Source organism: Desmodus rotundus, chromosome 4 (assembly GCF_022682495.2).
Source record: "Desmodus rotundus isolate HL8 chromosome 4, HLdesRot8A.1, whole genome shotgun sequence".
Lineage (NCBI taxonomy): Eukaryota > Metazoa > Chordata > Mammalia > Chiroptera > Phyllostomidae > Desmodus > Desmodus rotundus.
This window is the reverse complement of record NC_071390.1, coordinates 121,356,342-121,376,890: the sequence shown is the minus strand read 5'-3', so window position 1 is coordinate 121,376,890 and position 20,549 is coordinate 121,356,342. Positions and strand designations below refer to the sequence as shown.

Genomic DNA, 20,549 nt, shown 5'->3' with positions numbered 1-20,549 from the left:
TTTCTCTCTCTCCCTTCCTCACTTCCTCCCTCCCTCACTTCATATTTTTCTTAATATGATTAAATGCAGGTACCAATAATATTAAAGTATGAAGCTGGCACTTAAAGATGTGAACAGAACTTGAACAAATAAATTACCAAACAAAATTTGGAAGAGTTATATATTCAAAAAATTACCTGCAGTTTGATCTATTTTCCAAAATATGTCAATTAGAAAAACTTATTTAGGCATGTATTTCTAATATAATATTCATAGTTTTTAAACATTAAACAGTGTATTATAAACTCCAAAAAAATAACACATCTATTAGAAAAGATACTACTCCATTCCCCCAAGGTTTTTTAAAAAGAATGAAAAATCTAATAAAGTCACACATTTCTTTAAAGAGATTTATAAGCAAATTTCTGAGGAAATGTATATTCATATATCCATAACATTTGCTGCTGCTTTATGACAATGGAACATGATGAGGGAGGAACTGAATAAGATTTGAAAGTTAGTATCAATCTTGGATAACTGGACATGCGGGTATTTTCAAACTTGTGTGTTGCCAGTACTGCACAGCTGGAAGTAGAGAAATTCTTTACTCATATCAATGTAAGTTGCTTACTGGTTGGTCAGTTCGGTTGATCCCAATCAGGAAAAGCAGTTCTGCTACAAAGAGGCTGATGCAGAGGTTCTTGTGGATAGTGTTACGGTCACTTTGGAGCCCGCGGAAAAAACAAAATGTGAAGATGCAAATCAGGAGACAAACAAGGGACAGCAAAATTCCAACCCACGTGATCACATCCAGAAGGAGGTCATGGACTGCATCACTGTGCTGGAAACACAACAGAAAAGCCATAAATTGCAGATATGCATAACCAATTATAAAGAGTTACAGGGCCTGGATTAATGAAGTATACTTTTAATAATGTACTAAATATTCTCCACATATACAATGAATAAGATAATTATTTCAGTTTTCTAGTCCATAGGTAAAATATTTTATTTTTTCTCTGAGGTATACATCCATTTGATATTCAAGGAGGTCAGCAGTGTTCGCACCTTGATTAGCTACATACATCTTCAGAATATAAATAGTCGAAGCAAATCAACTTAATTCTGGACAAAGATTTCAAAATATATTTTTTTAACCCACATTACTTCTAGGCTAATTTTTTGACAAGTATTATTATGGAAAAACCCCATTTAAAAATTTAGCCATACACTTAGCATAGAGGAATCTCAACTGTGGCAATGATTTTTGAATCACTGGAGGATTTTTATAAAAATATAATTCCTTCATCCTATAAGTACTTTATCAGAGTTTCCAAGGTTGAGTTACAAAAGTGTGTATTTTTGTAAAGATACCCAGTTAATTCTGATGAATAGCCACATATTCGTACCATTTATTTAGTGGAAGATCTAAAAGAATGAGGATGTTCCTGGATTTATATTCATATTGAATGACTTGAGGAGATCAGGAAGTTTGAACCCTGAAGTATTTTGCATGAATAAATCCTGTTATACACAGATTCAAAATAAGCATTTAGAATTACTATACCCAATAACAGCAAATAGATCTAAGAAAAAGCTCATGAAAACTTGTGTATGAAATTGTGTCTTTTTTTCTGTTAAAGTAGTCATGTGAGCTCCATGCCTGCCATGTTCCTTGGTCTGTCTACTATCACTTCTGTGCATGTTTTAAGATTCAGAACTCAATTTCTACCCTATGGAATGTGCCTCCACTCAAAACCACTTCTGCGAAGCTTCAGAACTTATAGTGGGCCAGCACATCAGTGTGCCAAGCTGTTGGAGCAGAGCTGAGAAATCATCTACAGCTGTCCATTCCTCTTTTCTTTCTAGGTTTCTTGAAAAGAACTAAACACCTAACTTCCATCACTGAGGGAATGAATAAACAAATAATGATTAATTTATTCTAAAGAGTAGTAGAAAATCAGTATTCTGTGTATCTATAGTGGTAAACATGGATACTTCTCAAAAGTCTAATTTTTTAAAAAAGATTTTATCTATTTATTTGTAGAGAGAGGGAAGTAGAGAGAGGGAGGGAGACATTGATGTGAGAAACATCTGTCGTTGCCTCTTGTACATGCCCTGACAGGGGAAAGAAAGTGCCACCCAGGCATGCGCCCTGACAATTGAACCGGCGACCTTCTGCTTTGTGGGACAACACCCAACCAACTGAACCACATGAGTCAGGATTTAATATTTTATTTTTTTAAATAAAAAAAATCCATACAACATAATACTATCTATATAAAATATTAAAAGACATAAATCAATGGGATTGATGTGCCTAAACACTAAAAGTATAACATATGCATGGGCAATCTTTTAGTAGAAAGTAAAAAGATGTATTTCTAGTTGATGCCTTTTTAACTATGTAAATCATAAACACTGGTTTTTGATTTAGGATGGGAATTACTACATTTAGTTGTTTTCCACAATGCCAACTTTCCCTAAAAATACATAAATATCCAGGCTTTTCATTTTTATTTGTTTTTATTCAAACATCACACTTCTATGTTTTATACAAACCACATATAAAGAGTATTCTTAATGTGAAAATTCTTCTTACAACTGAGGTACCACGCTGTAACTTGAATCGTAGCACTTCTCGTATTGCCAGATATGACTTCACAGTTGTTATTTGATTAAAAAAAAACCCTCTGCTAGAACACTGTCAATGGAACAGTTTTGAAATATTCCTGCATAACTCTAGATATATTTCTCAGAAGGAGCTGAAATCATGAAAGAAAACCACATAAAATTTTGGTTTAACAGCTTTCTTCTCCAGGGGATACTACTAAAGTAGTGTTGGGTCTCTGATAGCTTAAATTACTTTTACTATTTGAGAGTGGAGAGTGGTTAGTGCTGCCTGGTTCCCTGAACAGAGGGCTATTTGCTCTCTGCTTTGACTCAAAGGAAAGATGCTGTGATTGAGTATCAAGCACCAAACTTCAGCACAGCAGTCTTCCACAATGGGAAAAATCGCAGGCATAATACATTCTCAAATGTATCCTAAAGACCTAAAATACTAAAAGGAAAGAAAAAAAAAGAAGGAAAAAGTCCTGCACCTCTCTGGGTAGTTGCCTTATTAGAAATGTATTTATTTTACTTAGTGCCTTCACAGGTCCTGCAAAAACCCCATGCAGAGTTATTAAGAGAATAATGCCAGATGTCAAAACATCAGCACAAAAAGCACACACCACTCAAAGAAAACAAAAAGTCTAGTGATTAGTCCACCTTTCAGATATGACTGTGTAGCACAGAAAACATCAATGCCAACACGCCGTGTATTCTATACTGTGACAGCAGCACTCGTTGGATACAACCCACAACTAGGGTTTTATCAGTCACATGAAGGGAAAAGAACAATGGAGATGAAATGCCAATAAGAGCTGTTAGTATAGCCTTCTTTATAAGTGCCTGCCTCTGCCACACTAGAACTTCCAGGGGACCAAGCCATGAAAACAACCAAACCCCCTTCAAGAGGATGATGACCAATTGAATAAAATGCCTAAGTATAGTTGTAACAATGTGGTCATGGGCCAAGCATTCCTATTTCCAAGGTTCCACATTGGTGAGCCCCGTGTAACTCGATCACCTAGTATAAGAATTATATACCATTATGTGCCTTGAGATCTTTTAAATCTTATATCTTGTTAATATATCCCACCACCCAGCACTGGGTTTGACATATAAAAATTTAATAAATATTTGTTTTTAAAAGATTATAATAATAATCCTACTCAGAACAAATCACCTTAGAGCTGACCCTTTTTATGTCAGTATGGCTTTAGCATTCATTTAATCTTGAATGTTTAAAAAGGTATCAAAGATTATAGGTCCAAAACTGACCCCTGCATCCTACCCTATTTCTCTACTCCCCACCCTCCCAAATCTGCTCTTCCCTGTTTTCTCCTTTCCAGTAAATAGCAACTTCATTCTTTGAGGTGTTCTAGCCAAACACCTTAGGAGTCGTACAGATTTCTGTCTTTCACAAACTATGATCAATCCATCAGGAAATCTTGTAGTTCCTGCCTTCTGATTCTGGCAGCCTCTCATCACCTCAATTATACCAAATTAGTTTGATTTTTTAGTAGTTTCCTAATTAATCTTCATACTCTGACCCTCACATCCCCCTTAATAGTCATTGGAACAGTTTAAAACAAAGTGCATGCCATATATATGACTCATTGATGAAAGCATCCAATGTCTTCCATCCATCTCAAAAGTAAAAAAAAAAAAAAAAAGTCTTTATAAAGGTCAGCAAAGGACTATAAGATATGTATCCCTGTGTATCATTTCCTATTTTCCCCTTTATTCAGTTCATTCCACCTTTGTTGGCCTGCTCTGTTCTTTGAATATGTCAAGCACATTCCAGCCTCAGAGTTTTTGTACTTGATATGCCCTTGGCCTAGAATACTCTTCTGAAAGATACCTGTATGGCTTACCTAGTATCTTCAGTCCTTCATTCAAAGGTCAGGTCACCTTCTCACAGAGGGTTTTCCTGATTCACCCTATCCAAAATTATAAACATCTCTCCCCATTCTGATTCTCTATTACTTTTCCCAAACTGTTCTTCTGCTTAGAACTTACCTAAATTATATATTTTGTTGATACTTCTTATTTATTGTCTGTGCTCTCCACTAGAAATACACTCCAAGAGAACAAGGTTTTATTGCCTTTGATTACCAATGTATCCTTAGTTCCTACAAAACATGTCTACCATAGAGTGAACAATTAATATGTTGATTGAATAAATCAATCTCTCTTTGATTACCCTCCTTCTCTACAATGGATTTAGGTTATAAACTACAATGTGCAGCATGCTGCCCATTGCCCAGTTTTGAGTACTCTTTGGTTCTTTGATCACTTGCTCTAAATCTTGATTAAAAGTTTCAGAAAATAGAACTGGAGAATGAAAAGGTTGTTACACCTTACTATCTTGTCAGACAATTATGACAATGGAGGTAAATTACGTACAGAAATAAGAGAACGTTGAAGGTAGTCTTAGCATATACAGACATGAATTTAACCTTGTCATTCTAAGTTTGAGTTGTTACCTTGAACAAACTACTTATCTATCAGAAGCCTCATATATAGAGAAATAAAATCACTCAGGCTTTAGGTTATTGTGGTGAGTAAGTAGGGTAATATATATAAAGGTAAAAAAAAAGTCCATGCTTCTTTCCTTTGTAATCTGAAAATATTCTGGATTTTTTCATGTTTGACAGCAACCTTCATATAAATAATTAAAAGTCTGTATGAAAGATACAAGATGAATCAGAAAAATAATAACTATAATAAGAATAAATGTCAGTGTTATTTTAACTAAGGACACAAAACACTACTCCAACTAACTGTTCCTTAATTTCACTTTATAACATTGACGTTTAGTTAATATTATTAATACTATCTGTGCTATTGATCAGTTGAGGCCTGTAAATACCCAAAATATATAAAGGAGGCAGATTTTAACTTCAGAATCTGAATTTCACCTTAATTCTATACAATTGTGTTCATGACTTCTAAATAACAGAGGTCTCAATTTAACCTATGTATTCTTCCTTAAATTATAACAAGAAGACAAATCAAGACAGGTGTATATTTAAAAATGTGACCATAGTCTGTACGATAGACTAGTATAATTTGTTGCAAAGAATGCTTGGAAAACTCACAAAAAATAAAAATAAGCCAACAATTAAACATTATATATAATTTAAGAGGAGATGGGGAAGTGTGAGGGAAATTAAGATATTTTTAGGAAATTCAATGATTCTATACTGTCTATAATAAAACTTTTTATTAAAACAACACTTGTTTTTTAGGCTTCCTATAATGTTTCTATTCTTATATAAAATGCCAGGCATGTTTAAAAATTACAGAAAATTTATGATTTTCCTTTCTTATTTTTACCACAAGGACTCTGCTTGGTCCCATTATTATGGGTTAATGAGCAATGCAAATACTGTATAAGGGCAAATGCCACATTGCGGGAAACAATATGGTTAAAACAATGATGTTTTCTAGCCACTGTCAATGTGAAACTCTCAAATCCACCTATAAATACTATATTTAATAAAACTAAGTCCAAATTCATGGAATAGAAAAATGTGATATTTGCCTCATAATTTAAAATAATCCAATCAAAGTATACCAAGGTTTTCTGCGAAAATCTTGATATTTCTAACTTTATTATCTAAAAAACAAGTCAGCAAACAATATAGAGAATGAGATTTTGAAATGTTTTTCATTTAATTAGTGGGACATGAAAATTAATTTCGTACTCCTCTGGATGTTGTGTTCTTTTTTCAAAAATAATTTTAGAAAGTTGCACTTTCTAAACACTACTTGAACATGCATGGTACTGTAGGTAGCAGCTAGTAATGAGCAGCTGGAGGGAAAATAAAACAGGGCCCCCACCATTACAGTCTAGCAAAGAACTTATAGCAGGAGGCTGGAGACAAAAGGAAGTCATGTCCCCCCCAATTAACTCAGCAGCGCTGAGCCTGGTCCCATAAGATTGCTTGCTGGGTGATCGGAACATCACAACAGGGACAGCGCATGAGGAAGGGAGTCCTTAAGACTCTGTGCTGGGAAAGGGAGCCTCTGTAACAATTTCACTAACTAAGATAAAGAGCCTTTACTAACTGAGAAAGAAAGCCCTTGTAGCTGTACATTTTCCTCAAGGTTTAGAAGGGAAAGAAAGAGGGAGAACCTAGAAGCTACTGAAGGCATATAATCCTTGAACCCTGATAGTTGGCATACTTAGGTGAGCTATGTACCTGCTTGTAGCCCGGGCTCAAGTGTATAGAACAAAAACTCACTAACGAACTTAGTAACAACTTCATGGCCTCTATTCATGGGGCATTTAGGCTAGCCAGGTGCCTGTTTGCAGCTTTCTCCTCGTGTTTCCTAAATAAACTTGCTACCTTCCCTTTTTTTTTTAATTTTAATTTTTTATTGTTATTCAATTACAGTTGTGTGGCTTTTCTCCCCATCGCTACCATCCCTTATTTCCACTATACATGTCTATCTCTCCCTTGAATCCTTCTCTTGAAAGCTAGTCAAGAACTGAGAAACAAGTTTCAGGGGGCCCCTGACTTGGGTCTCTCCCAGGTAACAATTGCCCTATGATATTATTAACTCTGGACTAGCTATCATCAAGAAACTGTTTAACTATCTGCATAATACTATTTTAATGTTGTGTCAAATTTCTTAAAGCACAAGAGTATGATTTTTAAATCATCTCTTAAACATACCTTGTTCTGAAGTATTTGTAATATGGCTAAAGTGCGTTTTCTTTTTCTTTTTAGCAAACCTATGAGCACTTGACTTGTTACTGATGTATCACATAAGCATTAAGGCATTGGTTTGAATGGTGAATTTCACTGAAGCCAGTAACGTTACGAAAGGCCTATTTTTTGATAAATGGTATGAACTCTGTGAAATAAGTTGTTAGCAGTGCTCTAAGTCCTGGGAACCATGTCATCAGACACAAAGGTTGCCCCACAAATGCTTGGGAAAATAAAGAGCTCAATGGTCTGAGGAGATTAGGATTTACTTTTCGGAACAGGATGAAGGTCAGAGTTAAATAACAGTAAGAAGAACAATATAACTGCATTTCTTATAATTTTATAGTAAATAAGCCAAAAGAACTCAGCAACAATTTTCAAATTTGTGTCAAATTGACTAAAACGCGATCTAAATCTTTTCAGGCATGAACTGTTGGGAGAGAAACACCAGCAAAGTAAGACCACATAAAAAACATTCATATCTAGTTGTCCTCTGGATTTAATCAAACTTATTCAGCAAATCTCTTTGATATCAGAAGCATAGTACAGCACAGTCTAAGTTATTGAGATTTTACTTGCTTTGAATTTTTTAAAAAGTTGACTGCCACCACATCTGGTGAACCAGATCTGCAATATCCATATTGAAGGAAACAGACAGAAAAGAAAATAGTAGAAAATGTGTGTATTTAGTGTTTTGCAGTAGCTGAGAATTATAGACAGATATAGGCAGGAAAAAAAGATGGATTAAAGTTGATAAACCAAAAAATGATTAGTGATCAGTAAGAAATTTCTATAGGAAATGAACTGATAAAGCAAAAAGTAAGAAAAAGATTTTAGGAGTATTTGGAATCTTTTAAATACCATACATGTTCTTTGACTAGTCCTTTGCCCATCTTTCCACCATTATCCCTCTCTTCCCACCCATCTGGTCAGTCTGTTCCATGTTTCAGTGCCTTTGGTTGTAATTTGCTCATGAGTTAATTTTGTTCGTTAAATTTCTCTTATAGGTGAGATCATATGGCATTTGTCTTTCACCGACTGGCTTATTTCACTTAGCAAATTTTCCAGTTCCATCCATGCTGTCACACAAGGTAGGAGTTCCTTATTTCTTTCTACTGCTTAGTAATCCATTATGTAAATGTACCACAGTTTTTTGATCCACTCATTTACTGATGGGCACTTAGGCTATTTCCAGCATTTGGCTATTGTAAATAGCACTGCTGTGAACATAGGGGTACATAAATTCTTTTGAATTGGTGACTTGGGATTCTTAGGGTATATTCTCAGGAGTGGAATTGCTGGGTCAAAAGGTAGTTTCCTTTTTAGGTTTTTGAGGAAATTCCATAATGTTTTCCACAGTGGCTGCACCAGTCCACATTTCCACCAACAGTGCACTGGGGTTCCCTTTTCTCCACAATCTCACCAGCACTTGCTGTTTGTTGATTTATTAATGATGGTCACTCTGACCAGTGTGATGTGGTATTGCATTGTCATATTCTATTAGGGGTACTTATTTACTTTATTAGCATACTCAACCCTACAAAACACTATGATATGCTATCATTTCCAATTTACATATGAAAAAACAGAAGCACAAAAACTAAGCAATTTGCCCAAGATTATTCAGCTAGTATGCAGTAGAGACAGAATTAGTGGTAGACTGCCAACTGCCCAGGTTTGCTCAGGATGTCTTTGTTTCAGCAGTTGATTTTGCATCCTGGGATAGCCCTCTCTAAGACATGAACAAATTTCAGAGATCAGAGATGGGTGTAGAAGTTTAAAAGAAAAGTAAAAATTCCATATGTGAAAAGAGAGGCTGGAAGCAACACTATTTTTAGTGCCAAATGGATGTGGTATCAATTACCCACCTTCCTTGGTGACTGCTGCTGTTTTTCACCCTGGCTATTAATGTTGGCAGTCATGATTTGACATTCGCAGTAACGGAGCATTCATTGTTGCACCACTCCGTTGTGATCCTGAGTTCCTCTTTGACTTTGCATTAACTGTTGTGTTTTATATCAATACTGTGCTACTTTAATTTATAACACTGTGAATACTGTAATCACATTTTCTAATAGCTCGATGAATCTGAGAATGATATAATATAATAAGGTGATAATAATGAAAAAGAAGGTGAATGTGTTTTATTTTTAAGGACTCATGGAAGGACATACAAAACTTGATTAGAGAGATAACCAAAACACAGCATACTGCACACCATGCAGAAGTGATTCTGGGACCCGGCACGACAGAGAAGGTTGCGTGAATGTGCACAGGAAGGCTGAGTCTCACAAGTCCAGGATGAGGCAGGCCAGTTTTTGTAAAATCAGAAGGCTTTTTTTTCTTATAATCTTCCCATACAAGACACCAATACTGAGTTGAAATTAATGGTTGTGGAATAAGCTTGAGTAGACAACAAGAATATACATGAATTATTGTTTTGTTTCCCTGTGCATCAGAGTAAAGTCGCTTTTCCTGATTCAGAGGATGCAACTAAAATGTCCTGTAAGTAAAAGGTGAAATTTTTGTAACCAATACTTTGGCTTCTTTAGGAGCTGATTCTGGCAGATCTTTCTAACGATCATGCTTTCGAAAGTATATCAAGTAATATGTTGAATCATAGCAACAGAACAAAAGAATAATGTTGTCCTTAATTCTTATGTATTTTAATTTGAAAAATGGAATTTCAAATCACCTTGTTTTCTATAAAGATTTTAATGAAACTTTAGAAGACATAAAGAAAAAAAATTGATAACTTGGTGCACTATAAAGTAGACTTTGCTCATCTATCTGCACATTCAACAAATAGTGCAAATGTAAATTTTGGAAAATTCCATTCAGCCTACACATTTATATAAGAAAATGAACAGTTCATACCTACTCAATGTCCTGTACATCTTACAAACAAGGTTTGTAAAAAATGGATGTGATTTGCTTACCTGTGATAATGAAATTTTGTAATGGAAATTTTTGGTCACTTCTCAGTTTCCTCAAAATGTGCACAAGGACTTAACAGGCTTTTTAACTTTCTTGAAATGGGAGGAGACAGTCTCTTGAGACATGGGCCTACAAGACTGCTGTCATTGTATGGCCATAGAAAAATAGTAACATAGTGGCCTTCTGTAAAATTATATTTCAAAGTATGTGACAAGAAGAATTTTATTTTTTATTTTTTTTAAAGATTTTATTTATTTATGCTTAGAGAGAGGGGGAGGGAAGGAGAAAGAGAGGGAAAGAAACATCAGTGTGTGGTTGCCTCTCACATGAGACCCCCCCACTGGGGACCTGGCCTGCAACCCAGGCGTGTTCCCTGAATGGGAACTGAACCCTTTGGTTCACAGGCTGGCACTCAATCCACTGAGCCACACTAGCCAGGGAAAGACAAGAAGAATATTAAAAAGAGAAGAATTTCTTCCTATAATTTTGAAATATATGACAGATGAGAATGAAGAAAAAGATTATAGTAAAAGAAATTTATATGCTGTTTCTTTAAAACTGTGTGATGAACTACCAACAGGCTATAAGTAAAAAGATGAACTAACTTTACTTGTGTGTATGAAGTTGTGCAGGTTCAGGACAAAAACTCAGAGAAAAACTGACTTATTTGGGGGACTTAAGATTGTTTCCAAAATATAACCAGAAAATAAGTCAGATTAAATAGGACTTCCTCATTTCTTTATTAAAACTATATCTTATTTGAAATTCAATATAGATTCCATAATACAAAATTACCTCAGGGCTTTAAAACCATTTTCCATGATAGTATTTTACCTACTGTTGACATCCAATATGCTTGGAAGCATTTAAAAATAATGAACATTTTGGACATTGGCAGCCTATCTGATTAATTCACAGATGTGAAAGAATTGATTGACAAACAGCTAATCTACCAGAAGGCGCCTATAGATACAAAGGGGGTGGCCATTTTTAGAGAGCTGGGGGCCCATTCCCACAAGCCTAATACTACGAATTGGCACTGTTAAGAAATAATAACGCATGTGCATAATTACTTGTTACATATTAAACACACATTTGATCTTCTCGTGCTATTTCCTAAAACGTTGATCACCCCCACTGGTGGCCACATACTCCATGCTCTAAACACCTTAGCTCTCAGCGGGGAGGACCACAGACCCTCTTCTGTATTACCTTGTGTGACCCAATTATATTAAGGTTCTTACAATTGAGCAGAGCTAGGGGTTCATGGGTGACTATTTCTTCACCATCCTTTGAATGCAATAATTAAACCCAGTGGTTTTCTTAAAACAAAGTTTGATAGGGGTCATTCAGCAAACTTGCTGATTCTCAAACAAAATGGGTAACTTCTAATAAAAGTTTGCTAAATTGATTCTAAGAATATTCATCCAAACGTGTGTCAGGTACTGAATAAAACAGAATGTGAATATAAATATACATACATACATGTACACACATGTGGACACACAACCCATTTTTACTCTGTTATTCCATTTTCATTTGGTTTTCTTAGCTAAAGCAGTTTCAGGCAAAAGAAAAAATAAATGATTGTTATGTTTTCATTTTTCGCTCCTCTTGAGCAAATTTATTACATTTCCAACAGAGTAGGGGTCTTCCAGATAAAATCCTTCAGATCTATTATCTCATAGGCCTAGAGGCAATAAGTAGGAACCAACATTAAATTTTACAAAATTAGTATCTTAAAAGTTCCAAACTTCCATGAATTGGACTTTTAAATCATCAAGTAATGGACCATAGAAGATCTTTAAATAACAATACTTATGCTTTTAAAATATTTATATAAGTTGACTTTATTGCCTGCCTTAGAAAGATATATATATATATAACTTTTGGAAAATATAGCCTAATTCCTCTAGACTACAGTAGTTCTCTAGTTTTATCACCATATTTACTAGACGCAGTGGAATGAAAAAGGCCAGGAAAAAATTTTAAAAAACAAAACACCGAATACTATCAAGTTTAAAAAAAAAGGCAAATTTTTGTGACCTGAAATAAATAGAGTACAGTTGGTAAACACATCAACTTAGAACAATTCAATGATTACCAAAAGCAGTTAATCAATTATGAATATTTTTAGAACATTAGGATAGAAAAAGGGTTTTATACTTGTTTTGTTTGCTTTGTTGGTTGATCATACTTTATTAAGCATGGGTAAACTGGGTAAGTACTGCCAGTGTAGTGAAAATAACTAAAACTATTTCAGTTTTCACTTAATGTTAAAACTCACCTCACTAGCTAAGAAGCATCCCAACCAATGAAAAAGACTATGTGCACTCAGTATCAACTTACGATTGTATTTAAAACTGAATTTGGAGGTGCTGACATCCTGGGACTTCGCAGGGGCTATGTAAACAAGCGTTCGGAGAGTTGGGAAGTTGTATGTAGTCTTGCTATAAATCCACTATTTGATACTTTCATCGTGAAGAAAAAGTTTTGCTTTGAAAAACAAGGCAAAACACTAGCTTAAATTTCTCTTTTCAGAAAAAGCTTACCTGGATAGAGGTAGATCGATGATTATTGTTTATTAAAATCTCAACGATTTTAGCCTTAACAGTTAACCTTTCCCCAAGCCCTCCAGTATCAAGGGCTCAGGGGCTTTGAAGACAGTGAAGCAAACAGTGAATTTAACAAATCATATTTGTAGAAAAGTTTATAATTCTTAATGTAATTTTATTATTCAGTCCCTGAAATAATCCTGAGATATGTTAGAAAAATTTTAATAGTGTTATCTAACCAACTAATGATGGGAACAGGGAGTTCAGACAACCTGCTGAAGAGCAACAGGCAGTTACTCAAGAACAGGAAGCAGGATCCGGAGTGTCTTGATTTTTTACTTGTATTCTGACTACCTTTCAGATTACAAATTGGGCAAATGAATCATGATAACAATATCTGTTGTGATGTTTTGGATTAAATGAGTTAGTGTAAGTAGACATTAAAAATGATATTTATTCCTATAATTACTGGACATACTGTGCCTTTCTGAGGGTTGAAGTCTTCACCCGATCTCTACTTTTTAAAAGCTCTATAAACTTGGTTACTTACTTCTCATAAAATATTTCTCACTATAATTACAGATGCATATCCATCTCCTGTTTTTAGCCAAGCTTATTTAATGAAAATTATTTAAAAACCTAAAATCTATAAGGATAAGGACCCAAGCTGGATATAAGACTGTAGGTCTTTCTTTACTTAAAAATTCTGTTACAACCCAGAAATAAAAGTAATCAGCATAAAACTGTTATTGATACTAGAAAATATAAAATTTGCTAAAAAATATATGGCGCAACCATACAAATCTAGCCTGATTTCACACCCCCCCGCCACTCTCCTTTGCTTAAGCAGGTATGTCACTTCAACTACAGCACTTTCCCTGACCCTCTAGGTCCATTGAAGCTATTCCCCATGGGTTTCTGCATCATCTTGTACTACAGTGATGAGATACTTCTCACAAGATACAGATTTTGCTGATTACTTATCTACATTACTAATTAGACTTAAGCTTTGCCTGTGACACAGATGGTACTCAATTATTTAAGGACCAAATAAAGGGTTGGCTAAGCATGTTACATTTTTATAAAACACAAGTGCCTCTTAATTACAAAATGTTATATGTTCCTGTAGAAAGTAACTTTAACCAAGCAATCAAACTCAGTAAGAGGCCTCGCGATGCAGTGGGAGGTATAGAGATTCTCCTACATTATATGCCAAATATGCTTAACCTGAATCTAATTATGAAAAAACAATCAGGAAGATTGCAATTGTGGAACATTCTACAGGACAAATGACCTGGATTCTACAAAACGGCATTTTCATGAAAAATTACATGCAGGAAGGCTTGTGCATTAAAGAAGACAAAAGAGATCTGGCAAGTAAAAGATACTGGTCCTGCATTGGAAAAAAGAAAATAAAAGGTTTTAAAGGACATTATTGTGACAACTGGGCAACTTTTTTGTAGGGATTATAAAATATATAATATGGCATTTATTTAATTTTAAATTTCATGTATGTTGATGGTAGAAGAGAACATTTTTGTTAATAAAACATTTGCTGAGGGATTTAGGAATTAAGTATTATAAAGCTAGCAATTTATTTTCAAGAAGTTAAACAGTATAGCAACATATTTTGCACCAACATACACAGAAAAGTGGCAGTCAAATGTGTCAAAAATTCAATGTAAATTCAGAAAAAGGGGTAGATGAATGTTTATTGCACCACCTTTCAACTTTTCTAATAAAGCTCTATAAAAACAGTGATAGAAAAGAGTAATAAAATAATTTTTAATGGTTTATATTTCTCCAAATCCATAATTTCAGCTCATCTGTCCCCATAGCTAATTTTGGATATGTCTTTCCCTTTCATAAACTTAAGAAGACATAGTATAATCTAGGTGTCAATTTCTCTTCTCAAACACAGATGCAAAAAGAACATCCTCTCTATCACTAGGTACGTTCCTTTTCCTCTCTTCCTTCCTACCCTCTACAGAGATAAGCAGAGGGGAGAATCTATAGAACTTTCTCTTCTTCCTTTAATAATTTTACCTACTCATAGCAACTTACTAGAAATGAATTATAAAAGCCGTAGGCAATTGCTGATCCCCTGTAGTGCGGGGGAAGGAATATGGCCACAGCATTCTTCATTCATGTTATCTGTCAAAGGACATTAGCGTTGAGGTCCTGTGGTCCTCTGGGGTCCATGGTGGTGGGGAAAATTCCCCCACTGCATCCATTCATATTTTGAAATATCTGTCTTATTCTTATTACTCAAAAGTGATATAAAATTTTAAAAACTATCTCTGAAAGTTAAAAGGCATGTGTTTGCAAGTTTCTGGTACGGGGGAAGGGGTGTGGACAGTTGAAGAAGGTGGTAGTCGTCATTCTTTTATTAAGTAAAAGGGATGTATTATTCTTGGTCGTCTGGACAAAAATTTAAGCAACTCGAGAATATCTTCAATTGTTATAGACTTAGTTCTAGGTGTTTAAGACTCCAGAATAAATATAATAAATGTCTCAGAGAACTTAAAATTCAGAGGGACTAAAATACATAAAGATAAAGTACCTTGCAAAATACATGTTTCTCACTGAAAAATCTAATTCACACTTTTAGGAAGTATATATTGCATTGACCAAAAGGGTTTTTTCTATAAGATGGCTCTGGTAGCACTTAGTTGTTTTTAACTTCACTCCAGATAATTTTTTTAGATTGTATTGTGACAGCAGTCATAGAGTGCACTTAAAAAACAAACAAACAAACAAACAAAAACATTGCCCTGGCTGGTGTGGCTCAGTGGATTGAGTGCCAGCCTGGGAATGAAAGGGTCACTGGTTCAATTCCCAGTCAGGGCGCATGCCTGGGTTACAGGCCAGGTGCCCTGTAGGGGGCATGCAAGAGGCAACCACACATTTTTGTTTCCCTCTCTCCCTCCCGCCTTTCCCCCTCTCTAAAAATAAATAAATAAAATATTTTAAAAACCATCAAATTTGGTGATTTTTTGTGTACCTTTTTAATATTGAAGATGGAAGAAAATAAGCAACATTTTCAGCATAATATGCTTTATTATTTCAAAAAAGGTAAAAACAGAACAGAAACACAGCGAAAAGATTTGTGCAGTGTATGAAAAGGTGCTGTCACTGATCGAATGAGTTAAAAGTGGTTTGTGAACTTCCCTGCTGGAGGTTTCTCACTGGATGATGCTCCACGGTTGGGTAGACAAGTTGAAGTTGATAGCAATCAAAGTGAGATATTAATTGAGAACCATCAATGTTCTACCACGTGGGAGATAGCTGACATATTCAAAATATCCAAATCAATAAAGGTATTTGGTGAAAATAAAAAATGTGTCTTTTATTTTATGGAAAACAACTAAATGGACTTTTTTTGCCAACTCAATATATCATTTAGAGTTAGGGCATGGATGAAATTTCCTTTTAAATAAATATATATCAAATTGGTAGATCTCCTTAAGAAATGCATATCAAACTGGTAGATGTAAAACATTACATATATTACATAGGTATGTGACAGATCATGCGGCTCCTCTACTCAGAGCTCTGCACTGAAGTAAAACCCACACCCGAAGTCCTTCCCCTAACCTACAAAACCTTTTGTTCCAGACCCTCTGACTAGCTCTGCTAACACACTTTCTCTCTAACTGTTTCCATTCTAATGACCCTGCTCTCCCTGCAATTCCTCTGAAACATCAGGCTCACCCCAGGGGTCACCAGGGTTCAGGGTTTTGTTTTTGTTCCATTTTCCTGGAAGAATCTGTTCCCAGATGATTTGCAAGTCTGATTCTCTCACATCTCTCTGCTCTTAATACTGAACTTAGAGTCTAGTGGACGAGTAGACAATAAAAATTCATACTAGTAAATAAAGAATGTCAAATTTAAATAAATCCATGAAGAAAATACTTCCTTATAAAAGTATTCAATGAGAAAATCCATGAATAGTTCTTGGTTTGAGAAGGCTGTCAATTGTTTAATATAAAATTATTCAAGACATTTAATATGAGAAAATATTTCAATTTGACCATTTTTGAAACCATTTTGTTTTTATGAAATAATTCCATATTTGGAGGATATTCAAATCATCAGTTATCTAATTTTTCCCTAAATAAATATACTATTTAAAGCACTATATACCAGTGATGATTTTTAATTTCTACCTCCACCTCAAGTCTATCACACTATAAATGGACAAATATAAAATTAGCACAAATATTTTGGAATGGAAGTGTACCATCTTTGGCACCATATAGTAGACATTTTATTTTTCACTAATAAAGCATTTCTTAAGCTCAAAGTAACATTTCTTATTGGACTTTCAAGAATAAAGATATTTTGTTTTTAAAAAATAAGTACTTTCATGGGAATCTTCTAACCCTTGCCATGTAAAACTACCTCATGTTTTATTCTAGCCTAGAAAAAGTCTGTCTATAAAATTTTTGGCAGACTGAATCTATTGTAGAGATTTAAAATTTTGCAAATTGTCATTATTTGAATCAATACTAAATTAAGAAATCATTTAAAACAATGATTTTAAATAGCACAATCAATGCCTATACTTAGACAGGCATGAAGTTGGGGTGGGGGCAGTAAAATACACTAAGTTAAAGGGACAGAGACAGCGAGAGAGAAATATAAGCATCAAACTAGAGGAAGTGAAGCCTTTTAAAGATAAAATTCAACATCAAGTTAAACTGACAGAAAAGAGCAGGTAGACTTTTTGTTTTATTATCTTCCAAAGAATTAGAATTTGAGTATGGGAAAGAGGTGATATAAATTGTCAGATACTTTTCTAAAGCATTTATTTATAATGTTCTATAAAACCATAGTAGAAATATTAATTAGTCAGTTAGTTTGAAATTTATGCTCCTGTAAACTACAATACTTCTCCTGCAACTGGTGTTCCCAAGAAGAATTACTGGTAAGAGAAGAGATACCCACTTCAATTTAGTGTGTGTAACATTCTGCTGAACAACAGAAAAGCAAACCTGTAGATGATTCCCAATGATGGAAATGTTTTAAAATATAATAAATACTATCTGAGTTTAGTATAGAATTAGATTACTTAAATATCTGTAAAGCTTATTTTCCTTTTTTATTTATATTTATTTATTTATTTATTTATTTATTTTTAGAGAGAGGGGAATGGGTAGAGAGAGGGAGAGAAACAACAATGTGTGGTTGCCTCTCACATGCCCCCTACTGGGGACCTGGCCCACAACCCAGGCATGTGCCCTGACTGGGAATGGAACCAGCAACCCTTTGGTTCACAGGCCGGCACTCAATCCACTGAGCCACCCCAGCCAGGGCTGTAATGATTATTTTTCTGTCTATAAGACAGTCATGTGTTCTCTTAACCAGTAGATAAGAGAGAATTGACAAGTAATTAACCAACTGGGCTGCTGCCATGGGACAGAAGCATCCCCTTCCTTCTCTTACCTGCCGATAATTGACCTAGCTGTGAAACTCTCTCAGCACCACTTTCAAAAATCAGTGTCAACACTTTTCTGCCTTGATAAACTATACATTCACTGAGGCCAGGGGCATGGTTTTCTTTATTCCCCACAGTATTTTGTGGGGGTGTGGTAATATGGAATTTTAAAAAAGATAGGAAAGGAAAGCATTTTTGAGAAGGTGACAAAGGAGCAAGGACTTGACCGAGATAGCTCTTAAGTACAAGACACCTGATGTTTCTGTGGAAAGGCAATGAGACTGGTGCCTCTGAAGCCAAGTAAGCAAGGGGAAGAAGTAGGAAAGGAGGTCAAAAGATGCTAATGCAGTCAGGATTTGGAATTTTGCTGTTATTGAGATAAGGAGGCCTCCAGATTGGATCAAAGGTCTGAACTACCTAATTTGCATTTTAAAGGGATTATAGAACTGCTTTTTGAGAATGAATCAGAGGAGTGACAAAGTCTGACTCACATTTTAAGAGTATCCTTCCGGGCATTATGCTGAGAATAAACCTAAGGGGGCAAAGAGGAATGAAGAGAGACCAATTAAGGGTCTGTGGCTACAAAATAGAGGAGAGATGACAGTGGCTTGAATCTAGGTGGTCGCTATGAAGGTGCTGAGAAGCTGACAGATGCTGGGTCTGGCAGGATACACTCACAGGGCTGGATGTGAGCATGAGTGGAAAAATACAAAACAAAACAAATCACAATTTGGTTTTGGAGCAGGTCATCTGGAAGGACATTACATAGATGAAAAGAGTCAGATGAGAGAATACCAACAGTGTAGTTGTAGAATTGTGACACTTACTATAAGTCTAGGTGGACAAGTGAAGCCAGCAGTTGAATCTGTGAGCCTGTCGTTAAGAAAGGGAGATAGAAATCTGGGAATCATGAAATGCTGTTTAGAGCCATGTGACTATGTGAGATCATCTATGGAGGAGAAACAACTTATAGTGCCTAGACTACATATAGAATTACACTGGTGGTCAGAGCAATTTTGGGAAGTCATGGAGATGAAGAGGAACCAGCAAAGGAAGTTGAGTAGGATGAGTTGCTGAAAAAGCAACAAGAGAGAATGGTGAACCCAAGGCAAAGTGAAGAAAATGTTGCAGGAATGTGGTAAATGCAAATTGCCCAAAAGTTACCTTACAAAGTACATCCAATCCATCCTTCAGAGCAGGGTACTCTTTTGAAAAGCTCTCTTAGAGCAGCCCCACCTCAGTTAGATGATCCTCCTGTGTCCCTACATCACAGTGTTGACCCGGACTATAACACTTCTCAGAGTTGCAAACACACCTTCACTTTTGCCTTTGCCTTCCCCTCATACATGAGCTCCTTCAGGGCCAGAAGCTTCACTGTAATGAGAAATCTAGAAATATCTCAGGTAGATGGGAGGGGGAAGTTATGTTTATTGAGAACATACTGTATAGAAGGCAACTTGTCAATACTTCTACTCAGATATTTAAAAAAAATGGTAATGAGAGAATGAAGGAAGTGCTAAAAGAACAGCAGAGATCACACAGATGAAAGGTGAGGGCAACTCAGTACACAGGTCAAGCCCTGGAGTGAAGACCCATGCATCAGGGAACCACAGCTTAAGAACAGTAACTCAGGATTACTCAGCTAACTCCTCTTTCTCTTTTTCCAAGATTGTCAACCACAGTCTCCAAAATAATTTTGTTTCCGTTACCAATCTACCTGTGAAGTTAGAAAGTGACAGCTACAAACATAAATAACTGTTCCAACCATCTGTTGGATTTCTCACTGTGCCTGAAAAAGTTAGCCTTCTGTTTTAAACATTAGTGTAATAAAGGTTTGGTTAGTGTGTCAACTCTTTGTACTTCTAGATATGATCAATCTGCTTGCTTCCTGTTGTTGTCCAAGGGTCAAAATCATGTTGTAAAATCAAAATGCGACCAACTTAGGTAATCAGAAGAGTATGTGATACAAGAGACGCAAGGCATGCATACTTGGTGGCTGACTGATAAAGGCAAATATTGATTTCTACCTATTATATCTCTTGTTGACACATGATAATGGTCACAGTCGGGATTCTTGTGTAATAGACTGGGTAGACGTTGTTACACAACGAACTGAGCAAAATGGTAATTGTTGTTGCTTCTAATGTGATGTCTTTTTTTTTCTGAGTTTGCATTTATTCTCTAAGCTATAAAGTAGAATCCTGGAGCCATACTAATGCATGCCAAGTTTAAAGCTAACATTTGTTAGTGTGGCCAAATTGCTAAGCTAGATCAATTTTCGATGCCCTGACAAATGTGTTGTAGTCCTTTAAA

The 20,549-nt window shown here is 35.4% G+C and overlaps 1 protein-coding gene across 19 annotated transcripts in view; it reads right to left on the bottom strand.

Annotated features, from left to right (window-relative positions):
- The window catches only part of ADGRL3 (adhesion G protein-coupled receptor L3), a 757,443-nt gene that overhangs the window by 89,291 nt on the left and 647,603 nt on the right, over nucleotides 1-20,549 (bottom strand). For all 19 annotated transcript variants that reach the window (XM_053922390.2, XM_045185777.3, XM_053922389.2 and 16 more), the window contains one exon: nucleotides 611-820. In XM_053922390.2, the coding sequence (XP_053778365.1) occupies nucleotides 611-820 (210 nt within the window). The remainder of the gene's footprint in view (nucleotides 1-610; nucleotides 821-20,549) is intronic.